At 41.3% G+C, this 21,286-nt stretch overlaps 1 protein-coding gene and 1 long non-coding RNA gene across 3 annotated transcripts in view; one reads left to right on the top strand and one right to left on the bottom strand.

Annotated features, from left to right (window-relative positions):
- Positions 1-2,565: 2,565 nt before the first annotated feature.
- LOC125366719 lies at positions 2,566-4,930 on the bottom strand. The gene is made up of 2 exons (XR_007213958.1): positions 4,565-4,930; positions 2,566-2,623 (listed from the first exon to the last, which is right to left on the bottom strand). It is a non-coding gene; the product is annotated as an uncharacterized LOC125366719 (long non-coding RNA).
- Positions 4,931-5,402: 472 nt separating this feature from the next.
- Upf2 (UPF2 regulator of nonsense mediated mRNA decay) overlaps positions 5,403-21,286 on the top strand; it is a 76,499-nt gene continuing 60,615 nt past the window's right edge. Inside the window, exons 1-3 of one of the 2 annotated variants that reach the window (XM_048367409.1) lie at positions 5,403-5,482; positions 11,182-11,561; positions 15,150-15,929. In XM_048367409.1, the coding sequence (XP_048223366.1) occupies positions 11,200-11,561; positions 15,150-15,929 (1,142 nt within the window). In that variant the 5' untranslated portion in view covers positions 5,403-5,482; positions 11,182-11,199. The remainder of the gene's footprint in view (positions 5,483-11,181; positions 11,562-15,149; positions 15,930-21,286) is intronic. The other variant, XM_048367410.1, reaches the window with a different exon arrangement.

Here is a 21,286-nt window from a genome sequence, read left to right as displayed (position 1 = left end):
AATTGTGTATACCTTGAAGACCTCACAAAAGGCGGATTCTAGCATTCGACAACCCAGTGACTCATATCCCGAATGAAGCTGGTAGGGCTGATCACATAGGAGGAACACAGATTTGTTTTGCTTGATTGAAAAATCAATCTATTATTATCTTCATCTATGAGAAGTAGCAGGCAAGACTTATTCACTTAGTATTTACTGAGTAGCTACTATCTGACAGCAGCATATTGAGTGCTTTGGAAAGCAGCTCTATAGAAGCCACACAAGGTCCTTGCCTATAAGAGCTTTCAGTCTCAGGGTAGATAGCAATAAATCATAATAATTCATGACAAGAGGACAAGTACAGGATAAAGCTAGAGAAATGGAATTTTACCTTGACTGGGAGATTATGTAAACAGAAACCTTGAAATGAAATAGGAGTTAGATAAGTAAAAGAGGTATCAAGGATGAATAGCTTAGAAAAAGCTTCAAGTTTTAACAAGCTCCTAGTCCTCTTGTCTAGTGAAGGGGAGGAGCGCATATATATACACATATATGTACATATATACATATATGTACATATATACATATGTACATATATACATATATGTACATATATTTATGTGTATATTTATGTGTGTATTTATGTGTATATATACATGTATATTTACCAGTCCTGGGGCTTGAACTCAGGGCCTGGGCCGCATTATGCTCAAGACTAGCACTCTACCACTTGAGCCACAGTAACACTTCTTCTGGCTTTTTTCTGTGTATATGGTACTGAGGAATTGAACCCAGGGCTTCATGCATGCTAAGCAAGCACCCTACCACTAAGCCACATTCCCAGCTGGGGAGCATATTTTTTTTATTATTAAATTTTATTGACAAGGTGTTGTACAAAGGGAGTACAGTTACATAATAAGGCAGTGAGTACATTTCTTTTCTTTTTTTTGCCAGTCCTGGGCCTTGAACTCAGGGCCTGAGCACTGTCCCTGGCTTCTTTTTGCTCAAGGCTAGCACTCTGCCACTTGAGCCACAGCGCCACTTCTGGCCGTTTTCTGTATATGTGGTGCTGGGGAATCGAACCCAGGGCCTCATGTATACAAGGAAAGCACTCCACTAGGCCATATCCCCAGCCCCTGAGTACATTTCTTGTGATATCTTACACCCTCGTTTTTCTTTCCCTTCCCTAGATCAGGTAGGCATATATACAATATCCAGTGTACCAAAATCATATACAATAACCACATAGGGTACGCCAAAGGAAATTCACCTAGAACTTTAAATGTAACGTCAGCAATAGAATCCTCCTGTGTCCTTCTCCTGGAGTTGTTTTTGCTTATCCTTGTCTTATATAATCACGTGTCCATGAGCTGTTGAGCTATTGTGATCCACTGATAGGTCTATTACTTTTTATGTTTAGTAGTTGTTTGGTTTTAGATACATAATGTAAGGTCACTGACCCAAACCTGTGGAAATACCATTTGAAAAGAAGTTTGTTGTTTTGCAGACCTGGTCTCTACTGTCCCTGCCCACCCCCCCTCTCCCCCCAACAGTCATATATCAAGGAGGCCATGCCCCTTCTTTGTTCTCTGTGTTCTAGGCTTGTCTTGCTCAACATTATTTGTTCAAGTTCTGACCATTTCCCTGTGAATACCAATATTTTATCACTTCTAATCGCTATGTAGTATTCTATCGTGTATAGGTACCACATTTTTGGGGGGTTGTTTCCATATTTTGGCTATTGTGAATCATGCAGCGATAAACATGGATGTGCAGATATCTTTATGATATCCTGAGACCTGTTGTTCAAGATAGATGCCTAGGAGTGGTATGATCAGGTCATAAGGTAGGTCTATGCTGAGCTTTTTGAGGAACCTCCATACTATTCTCCAAAGTGGTTGTACTAGTTTACACTCCCACCAACAGTGGAGAAGGGTTGTCTTTCCCCGCATCCCCTCCCTCCAGTATTTGTTGTTGCCTGAGTTCAGAGTATAGGCCATTCTAACTGGAGTGAGGTGGTATCTCAGGGTTGTTTTTATTTGCATTTCCTTTACTGCCAGGGATATTGAACATTTCCTCATATGTTTCTTTGCCATTTTTATCTCTTCTTCTGTGAAGTCTCTCTTTAGCTCCTTTGCCTGTTTAATAATTGGTTTACTGGGTTTGGAGGGGGTTAGTTTTTTGAGTTCTCTGTAGATGACGAATATTAGGCCTTTGCTGTTGCTGTGCTGGTAAAGATCCTTTCCCATATGGTTGGCTGTCTTTCTAGTTTGGTGGCTATGTCTTTAGCTGTGCAGAAACTTTTTATTTTGTAGTAGTCCCATTTGTCGAGACTCTGGGGAGCATATTTCTAAAGTATTTTATTTAAACCATCTTCTCTACTTATGATTTAATTATTTAGGAGAGCTAATTAATATAGAAGAAGGATTTGTGATTTGATTTCTTCCTCACCTCTCTTGTTTATGGTCTTGTTTTCATTTTACTTACGTCATTTTATCATAGTTATAACAACTATCATGCCAATCTATTGTCTTGAAACATTGTGGGTCTGGTTCCTTTGGCGATGTCTTACAGATCAGGGGCCCATTCCCTGTAGTCCTTTCCTTTGCTTCTGGAGCAGCTGCCTGCATGCTGATGCCAATGACTGAGAAGGGAATAAAGTTAGAAAGAAAGCTTCATTTTTGGATATTCAAACTATCTGTGCAATATAAAGCACATCTATCAATGAGGAATTGAATATACTTGTCTGGACTTCAAACAGGGACTAGAAAAAAAAAGCATTAATTGATGGTTTCCAATGTATGGAGGTTCTGGGTGTGAATGAGCTTCCACTTATCTTTGTGCTATCCTGGGTACTTATACCCTAGACTTGTCATGCTGAGGAATACAAAGGTTTAAATGTTGGGATGGTAAAGAGTTCTAGGCTGGCTGGGAATGTGGCTTGGTGATAGAGTGCTTGCCTAGCACTGGGTTTCATTCTCCAGCACCACATACACACAAAAAGCTGGAAATGGTGCTGTGGCTCAAGTGATAGAGTGCTAGCCTTGAGCAAAAGAAGCTCACAGACAGTTCCCAGGCGCCTGGACTGACAAGAGTTCTAGGCATATGTAGATCTGAATTCTAGATCCACCAGTTATTAGCTATATGATTCTGGGGCACATTTCAGTTTTTAGCTATAACGCAGAAATAACAATGCCCATCTTGGAGATGGCTAGTATAGAGCTGTGTTTGGGTAATCTTTAATCTAAATTACGGAGACTTAGTTTTGGCTTTGCCAAAATACGTGGGAGTGTGGGAAAGTTTCCTACTTTTCCCACTTCTTATTTCTTTCACTGTGGAATGAGCTTAATAATACAACTTACTACAAAGACTTATTGTGAGGGGTAATGAAAGTATGGAACAAGAGCTGCAGGTGGGCTGGGCGTGTGGCTTAGTGGTATAATGCTTGCCTAGCATGCACGAAGCCCTGGGTTTGATTCCCCGGGACCACATACACAGAAAAAGCCAGAAGTGGTGCTGTGGCCCTAGGCTTGAGCAAAAAAAGCGCAAAGACAGTGTCTAGGCACTGAGTTCAAGCCCCAGGACTGGCAAAAAAAAAAAAAAAAAAAAGAGCTGGAGGTATAGTGCAAAGGTAGAATGCATGCATGAAGCACTGGTTTTGGCCCCCAGCCCTGCAAATAAAAGAGCAGAAAACAAGGTGGTATAATATAAATAAGGTAAATAATAAACAATAAAAGAAGGTATATATATATGCTTATATATTCTAACATATAGTAAATAAATGTTAGCTACAATTATTTTTAGGCTGTTTTAAAATAAACAGAACAAATGAATAGAAAATACCATGTATTATGAGCCCAAAAGATGATAGATACTGCTATTAGCTTATCAAATTCAAACTGTTGAATATGAAAAGATGAGTACAAAGTGGCACTACTGGTTGGATGAGTCTTTTTCCTTAACTCAATCTTTCTACAGCTTCCATGAAGGAAACTTCTGTAAGTAAACATCCATGTTATCAAGTCTACAGTCTAGTACTTTCCAGAAGAAACATAAGCTAGAAAGGACACCTATTTCTTTTTAATTTTCTTCTTTTTTTTTTTTTTTGGTGCCAGTTCTGGGGCTTGAACTCAGGGCCTGGGTATTGTCCTTGAGTTTTTGTGCTCAAAGCCCCTTGAGCTATACCTACAGCTCCACTCCTGGCTTCTTGCAGGTTCAGGTGGGGAGCCCGGTCACCAGTTTTGCACCTTGGCCAAAGTCAACCCATCCGCACATCCAGCCACATCCCAAGTCGCAGGCGAGAGGCACAAGTTCAGCAACTTGGGGGTAAACCAGGGCTGTCAACACGAGTTTGCAGGGTCGACCTGTATGTGAAGGGGCTCAACACCCGAGAGAAACGAGACTAGCTTTGAAAAAAAAAAAGGTGATTTCCGTGGTAATTTTTCCCTCTTTTTTTCTTTTTAATATTTTGTCTTGTGGTCAAGGTGATGGACAGAGCAATTACAGCTACCTAAGTAACGCAGTGAGTGCATTTCTTGTCGCCCAATTTTTTTTTTTTTATTATAACTTTACTAAAGTCGAGTACCTGAATGGGAAGTCTCTCCGCTCACAGGTGGTTTGTTGTTTTTTTTTTCCTTTAATGTCGTAGGGCGTAAATGGTTGCGGAAGTTCCACTGTGGGACTTTCCTAAGTCCAGGCTCCTTCTTCCAACTTCCTCACCAACCATATCCAGTTTCCAATTTCTTTTTCATCTTCTCCAATCAAACTTTCCCTTCTTGGACCTCAACCTTACAGTCTCACCAGGGCGGGAAAACAAAAAAAAAAAAAAAAAAAAAAAGGAAAATCACGTGGCCAAACTTGTCCTTAATGGCGCTCCGTAACTCGACGATTCCTCCACTCTTCCTCACCTCCGCTCGGCCCCGCCCCGCCTCATTCCAGCTCCCGTTCCCCCTCCCCCGCCCTTAGAGTTCGCGCCTGCGTATCTCCAATTCAGTCGCTTTCCCTTTCCTGGCGACCAATCCACTTCCTGCCCTCCGATCCTTGGAATACTCCTCCCCTCTGCTGGGGCCCCCAGGCTCGAGGTTCTGAGAGTGGCTGCCTTACATATTGCCTGTCTGAAGGAAATTCTCTTTCTCTCTCAAGCGGGCAAGTTACACGAATCTCTAAGTAGCTATTGGTGCCCCTACGAGCATTTGCCACAGACACGTCGAGGTGAAGGCCTGGACCCGCCCTGGAAACCTGCCGAACCAGGCTGTTTTGGGTCCGGCACTTCTGCGGGCAGCCCCTCCCTTTCCCCCCGCCCTCCGCCCCGCCCCCACTGGCAGCGCGGCCGCGCTGGTGAGTGGCGGGCTGGCGGGCGGGCGGGCCGGCGGGCGGAGGGAGGAGGGGGAGCGGAGGGAAGGCGGGCCCTCGGCGGCGAGAGCGGCGGGGGGAGGGGAGGGGAGAGCCGAGCGCTGGAGTTGGTGCTGGGAAACCTGGAGCTAATGTTGACAACGGGCTCGAGGTGAGTCCCGGGGAACCTCTTTTCCCTTCGCTCCAACGGCTGGGGGCAGGGAAGCGGGGCCGAAGGGCCCGGGCCTGGACTCTGCCTGCTCGGGGGACCCGAGAGGCGACTCGGCACCCCCGGCTCTCCGGGGGCGGCGGCGGAGCTGTGGAGGGACCGCGGCTCTCCGGCGACGTCTTCCTCAGAGCTCTGTCCGGGGGGGAGACTCTCCTCGGCCTGGACGCCCCCCGAGACTGGCATGGGGGGCGGCGGAGGAGGAGGTGCCCGCCCCGCATGCCTGGGCCGGGCCTCGGGGCCGGAGGCGGGGAGCCCGCGGTGGCGGGTTGAAGGTGTTTGGGGGCGTGGAGCGGGGCGAGGGGAGGTGGGAGGTGAAGGGTCGGGGGAGCCGGCTCGAGGGTCCTCGGTGGTGGCCGGTGTAGGGTGAGAAGTTGGGGTCGGGACGGCCCACCGAGGTGACTGGTACCCCCAGTGGGGTGGGCCGTGTGGGGTGTGGGGACTTGGGTCCCCTCCGGGCTTCGGCGGAGATGGGTGTGTTGGGGAAGAGGAGGGGGGCGGGTGTGGAGATGGTGGGCGTGAGGCTGTTTGGGTTACTTCCTTTTAGTTCCATGAAGTGGTTGGTTCTCGGCTTCTTATTCTCCCCGAGTCTCCGGTACGGTGGCTAGTGTAGTTGAACTAAGGGCAGTGTGTGTGTGTGTGGGGGGGGGGGGCGATGATCACAGGAAATTTGGTGTCCGGGTTGGCCAATCAGAGCCCGCTTCTAGGATTGGGGAGGGGGGTAACACTCAAGAGTGACCGGCCTTTCAAGTCTCTTAAAAGAATTTACACCTCCTGTGATGCACGATTCCGAAGTGAAACCATCCCTGGTCCTTGTCACTTATCGTAGTATTTGTAGGTACACACCGTCAAGAAAACCGTTCTTGAGTTCTGGTGAAATTAACGTGCCCAATTTGAAGAAATCCTTTATGTGTCAGGACTTTTTTTTTTTTTAAAGAAGGAAGTCAAGGACTAGGGCATACTACTACCCCAGTGCTGTTCTGCCTTTAGAACATTTCCAGTTCAAAACACAGAATGGAAAGGTGAAACAGCATTCTCTTATTCTGTTGTATTTTCGGAGCGGCTCATTGTGATTTCATACACAGTCCATATGGTACTTTGCAAAGAAAGGTCTTTAGTAGGAATTCACCCCTGGTTTCTGTTCCTTCCTGCCCCCTGTATACTCTGTGGCCGTGTGTTGTACTATAAAGTTAAGTTTTACTTTATTTTGGAACTTCAGAGTATATTTATAAAACCAAATCAAATATACAACTCAACTGCCAGGGCGCTGTTTCTGGAGCTAGGAAAGGTAGTTTTCAATCATGGTTTCCTTTTAAAGGCTGTCTGAACATAATTATATTAAGTAGTTTGTAAGAACCAATCTTATTTTAGGTAAAAAAATAACTAATTTCCCTACAGATTATTTTGCCATAGACTCTATTTGAAGTTTTGGTTTTTGTGTGGAACACTTGGAAACATTTTAGATGAAATGCTCGATTTTATTAAATCATGAATTTATTGAAATAACTGAGCATTTTACTAAATAGAACTAAATGCACAGTTTAATTTTTTTAATTCTTGTGTTATGAATGTACTCATTTGAGTCGTTTGCCATACTGTTTATTTGACTTGTTAAATTTAGGATGTAGTGGAAAAGAGTGCAGGTAGCTATGAATCAGTTGTGTACTGTGTGCCACTTCACTGTAGTTTTTGAGAAATGTAGTAGAATCCAGTTAGAAAACTTAAACTGACAACAAAAAAAACAAGACAATTTACAGATTGTTTGGCATTGTGTGTAAAAGAGATTTGCCATTCTTAATGTTCTAGAAGTTTATTAGGTTTGTAAGATAGCTAATAGTATCTCCCTTTTGTTGATGAATAACTAGAGTAAGCAAAAGAGTTAGGTTGCTTAGTTTCCATACATTGCAGGTTGGAATGCAAACCTAAGATCCAGTTTCAAAGATCCTGCATGTTATTTTCACAAGTTAAATTGCTGCCTCTACATGAACCTTTAGATATTTGTCATAATTTTGTTGGCTGAAATTGAATTCTAAGTATATTTAAGATTTTAGATGTATGCTTCTAATGTAGGATGAAATTATTCATTAAGACCATGCCTGGGCTTGATGGTTCATACCTGTAATTCCAGCTACAGAGATCAGGAGGGTTGTGAGGTTCAAGGCCAGTCCAAGCCAAAACAAAAGGTTGTATAATGGTAGAAGTCTATAATCACAGCCATGCAGGAGGCATGGGTAGGAGTATCATGGTACAAGGTCTGGCGCTACCTGGCAAACTAAAGCAAAAAGGGCTGGAGGTGCGGCTCAAGTGGTAGAGCATCAGCCTAGCAAGCACAAGGCCCTAAATTCAAAATACAATATGACAAAACAAAAACACAAAGTAGACTTAGCAATCTTATTAAGAGTCTGTTTTATCACTTTTCTGGAGTGGGGTTTGTCTTAACTTGTGAATGACAAGTGTTTTTTTTTTTTATAGAAGATGTTTAAAGTTTATTGAATGATTGAATATTGTTGACTCACAAAAGTTTGGGGTTCTAGCTAATAAATGATGGCCTTTTATGAATTTGTTATACACCGAACAAATTTTCTGATGTCTTAGGAGAATTTAAGTTTGTACTCCTGCGGATTGAACTCAGGGCCTCATGCTTTTAAGCATTGTCCTACTTGATCTACATACATTCCTAGCTCTTTTGCTTTTAGGTGGTTTTTTTGTTTGCTTGTTTGTTTTATTTTTCAAGTAGTCCTGCTGATTTTACTGGGCTTTACTGGGCTGCCCTTGAACTTGAGCCCTCCTGTCTCTGCATTCTACAGGGTTGTGCTACTATGCCTAGTTTGTTCTTTGAGATAGAGTCTTATTATTCCCCAGGCTGGCCTTCAACTACAATCCTTTAATCTCTGCCTCCTGAGTAGCTGGGATTATACAGGTGGGCACCACCAAGCCTAGCTGAATTTAACGTTAAGTTTTATATGTATGAGTGAGATATTAGTTATATATTCTGATGCAGTTCTTTCTGTTGTCTCAGAACTGTAGGTTATTGAAATCCTAAAATGTCCCTTGTTGGTAAATTTATGTAAACATTAATTTTTGCAGGTAATAACTAATATTCCTAAGTAAAATTTTGTTACTACCTTATATGTATGCTGTCTCCATTCTTGTCAGCCAGTGTCTGCCAGTAATTTCAAAACATTACGTAAAAACTGCTTAGCCATTACTAAGACCTCTTCCTCTTTTAACTGTATTTTTTTTTGTCTTTTCTTTTTTGGTACTGGAGATCGAACCCAGGACGTTGCACTTGCAAGGCAAGTGCTTTGCCACTGAGCTACATCCCAGCCCACTCTTCCTCCTTAAAAAAATTTTTTTTTTTTGCCAGTCCTGGGGCTTGAACTCAGGGCCTGAGCACTGTCCCTGGCTTCTTTTTGCTCAAGGCTAGCCTTCTACCACTTGAGCCACAGCTCCACTTCTGGCTTTTTCCATATATGTGGCTCTGAGGAATAGAACCTGGGCTTTATGTATGTGAGGAAAGCACTCTACCACTGGGCCATATTCCCAGCCCCTCTTCCTTTTTTTTTTTTGGTACTGGGGATCGAACCCAGGACGTTGTACTTGCTAGGCAAGTGCTTTGCCACTGAACTACATCCCAGCCCTCTTCCTCTTTTTGAGATTCATAATTTTATGATTTCTCATGTCAGTGTCTGAACATCCTCTGTATCAGTTCTGGGCTCTCAGGGTTTTTTACTTTGATTAAGACTGTGGGTTCAGATTCCAGCTCTGCTACCCTCTGTGGCAGCCTTGGTCAAGTTACTTAGTCAACTCTCAGTTTACTCATTTATAAAATAGGGAAAAGAATACTCATCTCATAAAAATTTTAGTAGAGATAATGTATGTAAGATGTGACTAGCTATTTGTATTATATGTTATTTTCATACTAAGAGTACTTATGCTTTTTTGTACTTTAGATGTGATGATTTAAACGGGAGTACCAGCCATTTTTTGTACTGAGTTCCACCAGTGGGTGTCATGTCAAAATAAATACATAGACCATGGAAAAAGAGGAGAATAAGAAAGTAAAACAGGCCACTAAACAAGTTGTGTACCTCCAAAATTGACTCCTACTGACCTTAGTTGTCTTTTGGTGATATTCTTTCTCTGTCTCTGTCTCTGTCTGTCTGGCGCTCTCTCTCTCTCTCTCTCTCTCTCTCTCTCTCTCTCTCTCTCTCTCACACACACACACACACACACAATATGTGTGTTTGGAAGGCTTGGAAACTTTGTGTTGATGTCTATTAAAATGGCAGATACAGAGCAGATTTTTTTGTTTTGTTTTTGTTTTTTGCCAGTCCTGGGGCTTGGACTCAGGGCCTGAGCACTGTCTCTGGCTTCTTTTTGCTCAAGGCTAACCCTCTACCACTTCAGCCACAGGGCCACTTTTGTCTTTTTCTGTTTATGTGGTACTGAGGAATGGAACCCAGGACTTCATGCATGCAAGCACTCTACCACTAAGCCACATTCCCAGCCCTAGAGCAGACTTTATAATCATTATATTTATTAAAATTGACTTGTACCGATGAAAGATTTGGTCTAATAGGAGATGGTTAACAGTCGTCTTGAATTTGGAAAGGTTAACAGAAGGATTAGAGCAATGAGGTGAAATTTGCTTTGTCTGTTGATTTCTATTGGAGGTCAGTTTTTGTTTTGCTCCCCTTTTTCTAGCTTATTTTTTGCTGAATATTGTATGAAATAATGAAACAGTATAGCAGTCTTTCCGCATCCTACCTCCTTATATCTGTGGTGCTGGGAATTGAACCTGGGTTTACCACTGTGGTATATCCCTACTAAAGAGTACACTCATATATATATATATATGTATATATATATATACACATATATGTGTGTATGTATGTATATATGTGTGTGTATATATGTATGGAGAGAGAGAGGGAGGGAGAGAGAGAAACACTGAACATCAAACCCAAGTGCTAGAGTATGTTTGTTAGGTAGGTTCCCTTCTACTGGGCTACATCTATAGTCTACAATATCTCCCTTAACACTTAAAAGTGCTGGGGTTAAAATTGATTAGTATGCTCTTAGTGTAGTGGTTTATTGTTTTGGAATCGATAACCTTCTAATCTGAGCTATATGTACATGAAAATATGTATTCTATTTTTTTGTTGTTGGTGCCATTTCTGGGGCTTGATCTCAGCCTGGGTGCTGTTCCTGAGCTTTTATTGCTCAAGCCTAATGCTTTACCACTTAAGCCAAAATTCGACTTCTGGCTTGTTGATGGCTAATTAGAGGTAAAAGTCTCAGGGACTTTCCTGCCCAAACTGGGTTTGAACTGGCCATCCTCAGATCTCAGCCACCTTGGGTAGCTAGGATTACAGAATCCAAGCTACTGGTTTTTTTTTGTGTGTGTGTTTTTTTCTTTAAAACGTTTGAGTTTTTCCTTAACTAAAAAGTAAAAAAGAAAAGAATATCATAACTAACAATCATGGAGTATGGAATTGAACCAAGATTTCCTTAAAATCACAGGAATATTATTGTGTAATTTTTAATGTAAGTTGCTATGTTGCAATAATGTTTTGTTTAGAAAGTGCTATCACTAAATACAATTCGACATCTTCACTACTGACATCCTTTAATTCTTACAGATTGTCTTGGGTCACATAATGCCAGCTGAGCGTAAAAAGTCAGCAAGTATGGAAGAAAAAGAATCTTTACTAAACAACAAGGAAAAAGACTGCAGTGAAAGGCGGCCAGTGAGCAGCAAGGAGAAACCAAAAGATGATCTCAAGATCTCTGCCAAGAAGGAGGTCAGTAAGGTCCCTGAAGACAAAAAGAAGAAACTTGAAGAAGACAAGAGAAAAAAGGAGGACAAGGAACGCAAGAAAAAAGAAGAAGAAAAGGTGAAGGCAGAAGAAGAACTAAAAAAAAAAGAGGAAGAAGAGAAAAAGAAACATGAGGAGGAAGAGAGAAAAAAGCAAGAAGAGCAGGCAAAACGACAGCAAGAAGAAGAAGCCGCTCAGTTGAAGTAAGAAAATTTATTTTGATTTTTGGTATGAGGGAATGGACAGATTGGAACATTTTGAGAAAGGATTATTTGAAGTAAAACTTCCTGTGTGCAGCTCCTTAAGTTTGGAATAACTTAACTTTTTTTGGGGGGGGGGGCAGTCCTGGGGCTTGAACTCGGGGCCTGAGCACTCTCCCTGCCTTCTTTTTGCTCAAGGCTAGCCCTCTACCACTTGAGCCACAGAGCTACTTCCGGCTTTTTCTGTATATGTGGTGCCAAGGAATCGAACCCAGGGCTTCATGCATGATAGGCAAGCACTCTACCACTAGGGCACATTCCCAGTTCCCCTTATTTTTATTTTTTATTTTTTTTGGCCAGTCCTGGGCCTTGGACTCAGGGCCTGAGCACTGTCCCTGGCTTCTTCCCCTTATTATTATTTTTTTTTGGCCAGTCCTGGGCCTTGGACTCAGGGCCTGAGCACTGTCCCTGGCTTCCTTTTGCTCAAGGCTAGCACTCTGCCACTTGAGCCACAGCGCCCCATATGGCCGTTTTCTGTATATGTGGTGCTGGGGAATCGAACCCAGGGCCTCATGTATATGAGGCAGGCACTCTTGCCACTAGGCCATATCCCCAGCCCCTCTTCCCCTTATTTTTAATGACTAGATTATGAGGTCTAGGTTGAGCTAAATTTTTAGTATCTCTGTTTTTATTTATTTTATTTTATTGTTCGGTGCTGGGGAGTGAATGTGGGGCCTTCATGTTGGGCACACACTCTGCAACTGAACCATACCTCAGCCCTATAGCTCCACTTTAATGAGGGACTGGAACTTTAGGTCTGCAAAGCAAGTATAGTGGCTAGTTTGGACATTGTCACTAACATGACTTTTAAAATTTTTTTTGTCCATGGTAGGGCTTGAACTCTGGGCTTGTGCTCTGTCTGTGGGCTCTTCAGCTCAAGGCCAGTGCTCTCCCACACTGAGCCACAGTGTCACTTCAGTTTTTTTCTGTTTATGTAGATTGGAACATTTTGAGAAAGGATTATTTGAAGTAAAACTTCCTGTGTGCAGCTCCTTACGTTTGGAATAACTTAACTTTTTGGGGGGAGGGGCAGTTCTGGGGCTTGAACTCGGGGGCCTGAGCACTCTCCCTGCCTTCTTTTTGCCCTCTACCACTTGAGCCACAGAGCTACTTCCAGCTTTTTCTGTATATGTGGTGCCAAGGAATCGAACCCAGGGCTTCATGCATGCTAGGCAAGCACTACCACTAAGCCACATTCCTAGTCCCTGAGAGCTTCACTTTTTTACTGGGAAAATTTCAAACATAGTGAAAACCAGAATGGTATAATAAGTCCCTCTTTCCCCGCCATCAACACAGCATCATCAATTACCAACCTTTCCTTTCTTGAATATTTCAAAGGAAAATGTTTCTTTATCTGTAAAAATTTCATTACGTGTTTTTAGTATTGTAGAAAATTGAGTTGTCAAGTGAAACTGTAATGAGCTTGGTGCCAGTGGCTCATTCCTGTAATCCTAGGTACTCAGGAAGCTGAGATCTGAGGATCATGGATCTAAGGCAGCCAGGCAGGAAAGTTCGTGAGATTCTTATCTCTAATGAACTACTCAGAAAAAGCTGGAAAGTGGCGTTGTGGCTTAAGTGATAGAGCTCTAGCTTGTGCTCAAGCACAAGGGGACAGCGCCCAGGGCCAGAGTGAACTATAATGAATTGTTCCTTTTGAAGATATGCTTTTTCTGCCAGTCTCATGTTTGTGTGTGAATGGGAGATTTCTAAGAGAAACTCAAATGCCCATATTTCCAATAGTAAATGCAACCTCTCTGTTAGTGAGAAATTGTAAAATTATAGGGTAACTCAGGAAAGATCATCTCAGAAAGAGGGAAATCTACTTTTGTATTGATTTATAGTATAAAATTATGTATTTTGTTATCCCAAAGATTGTTGATTCCTTCTCTCCCACTCTTCCCCACATAATTATTTCTGTAATTTAAACTTTTATCTCTTGAGTGAAAAAATGGGTGGGTATTTGTGTTTTTAGAGTAAATTAAATTGAGGTGTATTTTTTAACTTGATTTCAGGGTGTTAATTTTATTATTGTTTAAAAAAATTTTTAATTGATTGTTTTTCACTGGTTCCTTTATAAATTTTCCAAGTCATACTTGAACTTTTATGGCCCCAGACCTGCCAGGTATTTTAGTAAAGGTTGATTAATGCTGTGGATGGAAAAATAGAATCTAATATCTCAAAATATTTTTAATGTTTTTTTGGGGGGGTGGTGGTACTGAGGTTTGGAATCAGGACCATGTGCTTACTAGGCATGCACTCTGCCACTTGAGCTAAACCCTCACCCCTTATTTCCTTTTTGTTTTTGAGGCAGGGTCTTGCCATGTTGTTCAGGCTGATCTGGAACTCACTGTGTAGCTTAGGTTGGCATTAAATGCAAAATCCCTCCTGCCTCAGCCTCTCAGTTGCTGGGATTAGAGGCATGAGCCAACACATCCATCCTATAATGATTATTCTTTAACCAAATGCACATATTTTCTATTTACCCAATATTTTAACGTTTTTTATCTTTTTCAAGCATAATGTTGCGTATTTTATATATATATATTTTTTTGGGGGGGGAGGGGTCAGTCCTAGGCCTTGAACTCAGGGCCTGGGCACTATCCCTGACCTTTTTGCTCAAGGCTAGCACTCTACCACTTGACCCACAGTGCCACTTCTGGCCATTTTCTACATATGTGGTGCTGGGGAATTGAACCCAGGGCTTCACATATATGAGGCAGGCACTCTTGCTACTAGGCCATATTCCCAGCCCCCGTATTTTATATTTTTTGTATTGAGCACTATATCTTTAATCCTATTAGAATGATTGTTAATTTAGATCTACTTATTCAGAATCCTTCATTTTCCCTTCTGTATACTAGGCTGTCATTGTCTGAAATCATTAATAAATGTCTTCAAAAGTAAGGAAAGGGCAGGCTGCATCTTTTTTTGGTGCTGGTCCTGGGCCTTGAACTTAGGGCCTGGCACTGTCCTTGAGGGGTGTGTGTGTGTGTGCTCAGGGCCTGAGTGCTGTCTCTGAGCTCTTCTGCTCAAGGCTAGCACCCTTACCATTTTTAGCCATGGCACCACTTTGGGTTTTCAGGTGGTTAATTGGAGATAAGAGTCTCGTAGACTTTTGCCTGGCCTGGCTTTGAACCAGTACCCTCAGATTTCATCCTCCTGAGTAGCTAGGATTATAGGCATGGGCCACTGGCGCCTGGCCCCTGAAGTTTTTTGCACAAGGTTAGTGCTCTGTCACTTGAGCCACACCTCCACCTCCGCTTTTTTCTTCTTCTTTTTTTGATGGGTTAATTGATGATAAGAGCCTCATGGACTTTTCCTGCCTGGGCTGGCTCTAAACTGTGATTCTCAAGTCTTAGGCTCTCGTGTAGTTTAGATTACAGGTGTGAGCCACTGGCATGCAGCACAGTCTGCATCTTTTATTCCTGGATTCTGATAACTGAGATGACTAATTTTTATTGGCTTTTATTCTTATGTGACTTATAATTGATACTTACAGAATGTTTTACTTGTATTTTGCCTTTTACATAGAGAGAAAGAAGAATCTCTTCAGCTTCACCAGGAAGCTTGGGAACGGCATCAGTTAAGAAAGGAACTTCGTAGCAAAAACCAAAATGCTCCGGAAAACAGACCAGAGGAAAATTTCTTCAGTCGCCTGGACTCAAGTCTGAAGAAAAATACTGCTTTTGTCAAGAAACTAAAAACTATTACAGAACAACAGAGAGACTCCTTGTCTCATGATTTTAATGGCCTAAATTTAAGCAAATACATTGCAGAAGCAGTAGCTTCCATCGTGGAAGCAAAACTGAAAATCTCTGATGTGAACTGTGCCGTCCACCTGTGTTCGCTCTTTCACCAGCGCTATGCTGACTTTGCCCCCTCACTTCTTCAGGTCTGGAAAAAACATTTTGAAGCCAGGAAAGAGGAGAAAACTCCTAATATTACCAAGCTAAGAACTGATTTGCGCTTCATTGCAGAATTGACAATAGTTGGGATTTTCACTGATAAGGAAGGTCTTTCCTTAATTTATGAACAGCTAAAAAATATTATTAATGCTGATCGAGAATCCCACACTCACGTTTCTGTGGTGATTAGTTTCTGTCGCCATTGTGGAGATGACATTGCTGGACTTGTACCAAGGAGAGTAAAGAGTGCTGCAGAGAAGTTTAATTTGAGTTTTCCTCCTAGTGAGATAATTAGTCCAGAGAAACAACAGCCTTTCCAGAACCTTTTAAAAGAGTACTTTACATCTTTGACCAAACACCTGAAAAGGGACCACAGGGAGCTCCAGAATACTGAGAGACAAAACAGGTGATTTTCAAATGTTTCTCAGAATTGAGAATTTATTTTGGAGCTCATACTTAAAATGCTTAAAGTCTTCAACACTGAAAGAACTTATGGAGAAGGGCTCCTTACAGGTGATTTCTTAACATTCCAGGAAAATTTCAAAGTATAATAGTCGACCCATGTTTAAATGAATTTACAGTACATTTCATGTTTTATTTGAAATGAATCTGGCAAGGAAATGGAAGATTTTGCTTTGTGGATATGTTTTTTTGTGATTTCAAAAACTGCGTAATATTGGGTGTAAATTTTCTGTTTATGTCATTTACCTGCTGTAGTTTTCTGTTGTGTCTCTATAACAGGTTTATTCTCATGGTTTGTATTTTAGGTTATTAACGTCACTATTTCTACTTGCTGTTTTTAAGAAAATGAGTCTTGTCAGTGGTATTTCAGATCAAAATTTTGAGAAATAGTGAACAAGATCAGTTGTGAAAACTTCTTTTTTTTTTTTGTGGTAATTTATTTTTTTAATTTTATTTTTTTTTTTATTAATTGGACATAAATTTTTTTACAAGGTGTTGTGCAAAGAGGGTGCAGTTACATAGTAGGGCAGTGTGTACATTTCTTATGATATCTTACAACCTGGTGAAAACTTCTTAGATGGAATTTCAAAGTGTATTTATAGAAGTCTTTCTGGGGGTGTCCATTTAAAATTTTGGAAGAGTAATGTATTATGCCAGTGGTAATTGGTGAAAAGATCTGAATAAGGAGCCACCTTTGATTGTTAAAAGAAATTGTAGAGACTGTAGTATCGATGTCAAGGAAGCATCAGCAGAAGTTGATGCAATTTGTGGGTTCTAGGTTAACTTTTAGGGAGAGCTGAAGTGGTGTAGAAAGGTGGCAACTGCAATTGTAGCTGAGTACAGCTAATGGAATGGCATGGTCGATAATCTGAAATTTCTATTCATAAGCAGTTATTATGTGGGAATTCCTTTCTGTTGTTCTCAGAAGACTAGTGGAGCAGGAGTGGTTTATAGTAGGTACCACTGGAAGATGATTAGCTTACCCAGAAAGACAGTAATTGTTTGTGCCAGTAGAAGTCCAGTTAGGGACAGGGTCAAATAGGCACATAGATGATGTGGCTAAATCCTGGTGGCCAAAAGTCAGTTATGTGAGGAGTTAAGATGGCCAGGGTTTAATCAGTGATTCTTTTGCAAAGAAAGAAAAAGTTGGGAACAGCATCTACTAGATACTTACTCTACATAACTAGATACAGGAGACAGAGATCAGGAGGATTTAAGTTTGAGGCCAGCTAAGGATTTCCTCCTCCCTCCCAAAATTAGACTGCATCTCAAGAAACAAACTGAGCTTTGGTGGTTCACATCTGTGATCTGAGTTATTTAGGAGACATAAATAAGAAGATTGTAGTCTGAGACTGGTCTTGGGCCAAAAGCATCAGATCCTGGCCAGAAAATAAGAGTGTTTGCCTGTAAAGTGCAAGGCCCTTAGTTCAAACCTCGGTAGTGCTGAAAGAAAAAAAGGCCAGGCTTGCTTTTGCATTCCTGTACTTCCAACAGTCTGCAGGCTAAGGAAGAAAGATCATTTGAGTCCATGAGTTCAAGACCAGCTTGGGCAGCATAGTAATAGTAAGAACCTGTCTCAAGAAAAATAAATCACCGAGCACAAATGGCTCACATCTGTAATCTTAGCTACTCGAGAGGCTGACAGTAGTAGGATTATGGTTCAAGGCCAGCCCAGGCAGAAAAGATCAAGTGATCCTATCTCAGAAATAATAATCAAAAACGGGGCTGATAAAGTAGCTCAAGTGGTAGGGTCTCAGTGTCACAAATAAGAAGCACTGAATTCAAAGCCTAGTACTACTCTCCCCTCCTTACAAAAAATGGGGAAAGGATAGTTACCCTTGTTTTGTGTCTTTGAATGTTAATGACCACATTTCAGATTTCCTAATTATAATTTGCAATGCTTGCACATTTTCATAATTTTCTTCTCATCTCTCTGATATATCAACACTGACTTTTAAAGTATGACAACATTACTTTTACTGGCAATTTTAAGGCTTTGTTTCCTTTTGGCCTTATAGTGGAACCTACAATGATTTAGCAGTTAGCTTTCTATTGCAGGAATCTACTTCAGGATTCCTAGCAGATCTTATCAACAGGTACTCTTGTTACTCTGAGTACTTTCCAAAGGAGCTTAGTGCTCTCTCTGCCAGTCCAATGCTAGGCACATCTGTTTTCTATAAATTGCTACATCAGGCTGAAATTTTGACTTCATGCAATGGTTTTTTGTTTTTGTTTACTTGTTTTGTTTTTGTTGCCAGTCCTGGGGCGTGGACTCAGGGCCTGAGCACTGTCCCTGGCTTTTTTGTGCTCAAGGCTAGCACTCTACCTCTTGAGCCACGGCGCCACTTCTGGCTTTTTCTGTGTATGTGGTGCTGAGGAATTGAACCCAGGGCTTCATGTATATGAGGTGAGCACTTTACCACTAGGCCATATTCCCAGTCTCTGCTTTTTGTTTTTGGCAGTCCAGGGGCTTGAACTCAGGGCCTGAGCACTGTCCCTTCTTTTTTGCTCAAGGCTAGCGCACTCTACTTCTTGAGCCACAGTGCCACTTCTGGCCATTTTCTATATATGTGGTGCTGGGGAGTTGAACACAGGGCTTCATGTATGCGAGACAAACCCTCTTGCCACTAGGCCATATTCCCAGCCCCTCATGCAATGATTTTTAAAAAATAAATTTAGGGCCATGAGTTTGGTATAGTGGTAGAGTGCTTACCTAGCATGTATGAAGCCCTGGGTTCAATTCCTTGGTCCCACATACACAGAAAAAGCCAGAAGTGGTGCTGTGGCTCAAGTGGTAGAGTGCTAGTCCAGCAAAAACAAAACTTTTTTCTGGTACAGATGGAATAAAACTACTTAAAGTAGGGTTCATGAGCTTTTTACCTGTTCATATAAGTAAACAGTAAATGGAAATTTCTGACAGCATTTCATAAGGTGTCGGTAATGGTTGGGGAACAGTCTTAGGGCAGATAGCTTGAGACACGCAGGTGTAGGACCTGTGAACTCTCATTACTGTGACAGAATCTCAGGTATTTGCTTACTGAGGAGGTGTTTTCTTCCTCTCCAGACTAAATACTCTAGTTCTTCAGTTTGTCCCAAGATTTTCACTATCCTTAGGATATTTTTTGGATGCATTCTTTTCTGTCCCTGACCTAAATTGCTTAAGAGTTTACAGCTGCCCTGTCATTCTTTTGGCTTTTTCTGTCTTACTTAGACTGAAGCCTGATTGCTCTCATGAACTGCTGTCAAGCTCTTTCTTCATTTTGAACTACTGAAGAAAATATTTAAGCCTATATACATATTTGCTCATTTTTTAGACTTTATTTAGATGTTTTGGAATACTATTTCAGCCTAATGATGATTTTGTATATTGATTATATGCACATTATTAGGTACCCAGATAGGTATATATCTAGTTTTGATAAAGAGAACTTTATTCATTTTTTACTTAAGTCATTGGTAAGCAGCTTTGTGGCTGTCTTTGAGAAACATCCATTTTGGTACAGATATGTGGTAATTAGAAATGTTTATTCTCAATATAGAATTGTATTTAGCATTGTAGAAATTATCATGCCAGACTGTGACCATTTAAAGATGTAATTTGGAGGTGGTATCACCACATAGAATACTTGCTTATGCCTAATTAATTGCTCATGCCTGTTCAGGCAATTTCAGTAGTAAAGGTGCAGGTACCTGATAGCAAACGTGATCTAGGAAGTGGATTAAACTAGTGCAGAATCCAACAATGGTCCAGTTTACTGTCCTTCGTATGAAAGTAGATGATTGCTAAATTACCAGTTCCTGAAAGTTTTTGTAGTTATCAAGTAGGTGTTTTCATGGGTAACAGTTATACCCAGTATGGCTTCTGTTGGGTGTGATAGTACTCAAAAATCATCCCAAGGTTTTATTCAGGGTGGTAGAATTTATTCAGAAAAAAAATTAAAATAATTCTAAGGCAAATATTTATGACAATAAGAATTCAGAAGATGAATAGTAAAACCTAGTAGTTTTGTGGATCTACTTGGCGATCTTTTTTTTTTTTTTTGCCAGTCCTGGGGCTTGAATTCAGGGCCAGGGCTCTGTCCCTGAGCTGCTCTGTGCTCAGGGCCAGTGATATACCACTTGAGCCTCAGCACCACTTCTTTATGAGGTACTGAGGAATCGAACCCAGGGCTTCATGCGTGCTAGGCAAGCACTCTACCCTAAGTCACATTCCCATGAATGCATGATCATTTTTAAACAAACATTTTAGTGTGTTCTGTTATTTATGTGACTGTATAAGGTCAGATTGGAAAAGAGGTTTGGTATTCTTGTTGAATTTTTTTTTCTTCTCCTAGTTAATAGGAAGTTGTGTGTGTGTGTGTGTGTGTGTGTGTGTGTGTGTGTGTGTGTGTGTATACGGGGCTTGAGCTCAGGTCCCTGAGCTTTTCTACTCTAGGCTAGTGCTCTGTCACTTGAACCACAGCTCCATTTCTAGCTTTTTTGGTGTTTAATTGGAGATAAGAATCCCAAGATGTTTTCCTCCTCTGGTTGGCTTTGAACTGTGATACTCAGCTCTCAGCCTTCTGAGTAGCTAAGATAATAGGTTTGAGCCACGAGCACCCAGTAAGTTCTTGACTTTTTTGTACAGTGGACTTAGGCAGATTTCTTCCTCATGAAAATACTGTTTTCTGTTAGTATGATACATAAGGCATTCTGTGTTTTGCTTTTGTTTTTTGGGTTTTTTTGGTCGTGGGGCTTGAACTGTAGGCCTGGGTGCTGTCCCTGGGCTCTTTGGCTCAAGGCTAGCACTCTACCACTTGTGCCACAGCACCAGTTATGGTTTTCTGGTGGTTAATTGGAGATAAGAGCCTCATGGCCTTTCCCTCCTGGGCTGGCTTTGAACTGTGATCCTCAGATCTCAGCCTCCTGAGTAGCTAAGATTACAGGCATGAGCCACCAGTGCCTGGCGATTTTACCTTTTTTAATAGTAAGAGAAAAATTCTAAAGTAGAACAATATTTTGTGAAATAGGAAAATTAAATGAAATTCAAATTTCAGGGTCTGTAATGTATGTAACAGTGATATTCATTTACTACAAATTGACTGTGGCTGCATTTGTGCAGTAATGGCAGGATTAAATATAATCATAAGGAACATCTTATGGTCTGCAAAGCCTAAAATTAGTTACTCTTCCTCTCTATACAAAAGGTCTGCTGGCCTCTGGTTTATGACACTCTCAAAAAACAGTTTCAGTTCAACTTTATGTAATAGATGTATTTTTTAAAAGATGGTAATTAAAATGATGTAATGAATTGTTTTTAGT

This window comes from Perognathus longimembris, chromosome 18 (assembly GCF_023159225.1).
Source record: "Perognathus longimembris pacificus isolate PPM17 chromosome 18, ASM2315922v1, whole genome shotgun sequence".
Taxonomy (NCBI): Eukaryota; Metazoa; Chordata; class Mammalia; order Rodentia; family Heteromyidae; genus Perognathus; species Perognathus longimembris.
This window is presented reverse-complemented; position numbering and strand designations above follow the sequence as displayed.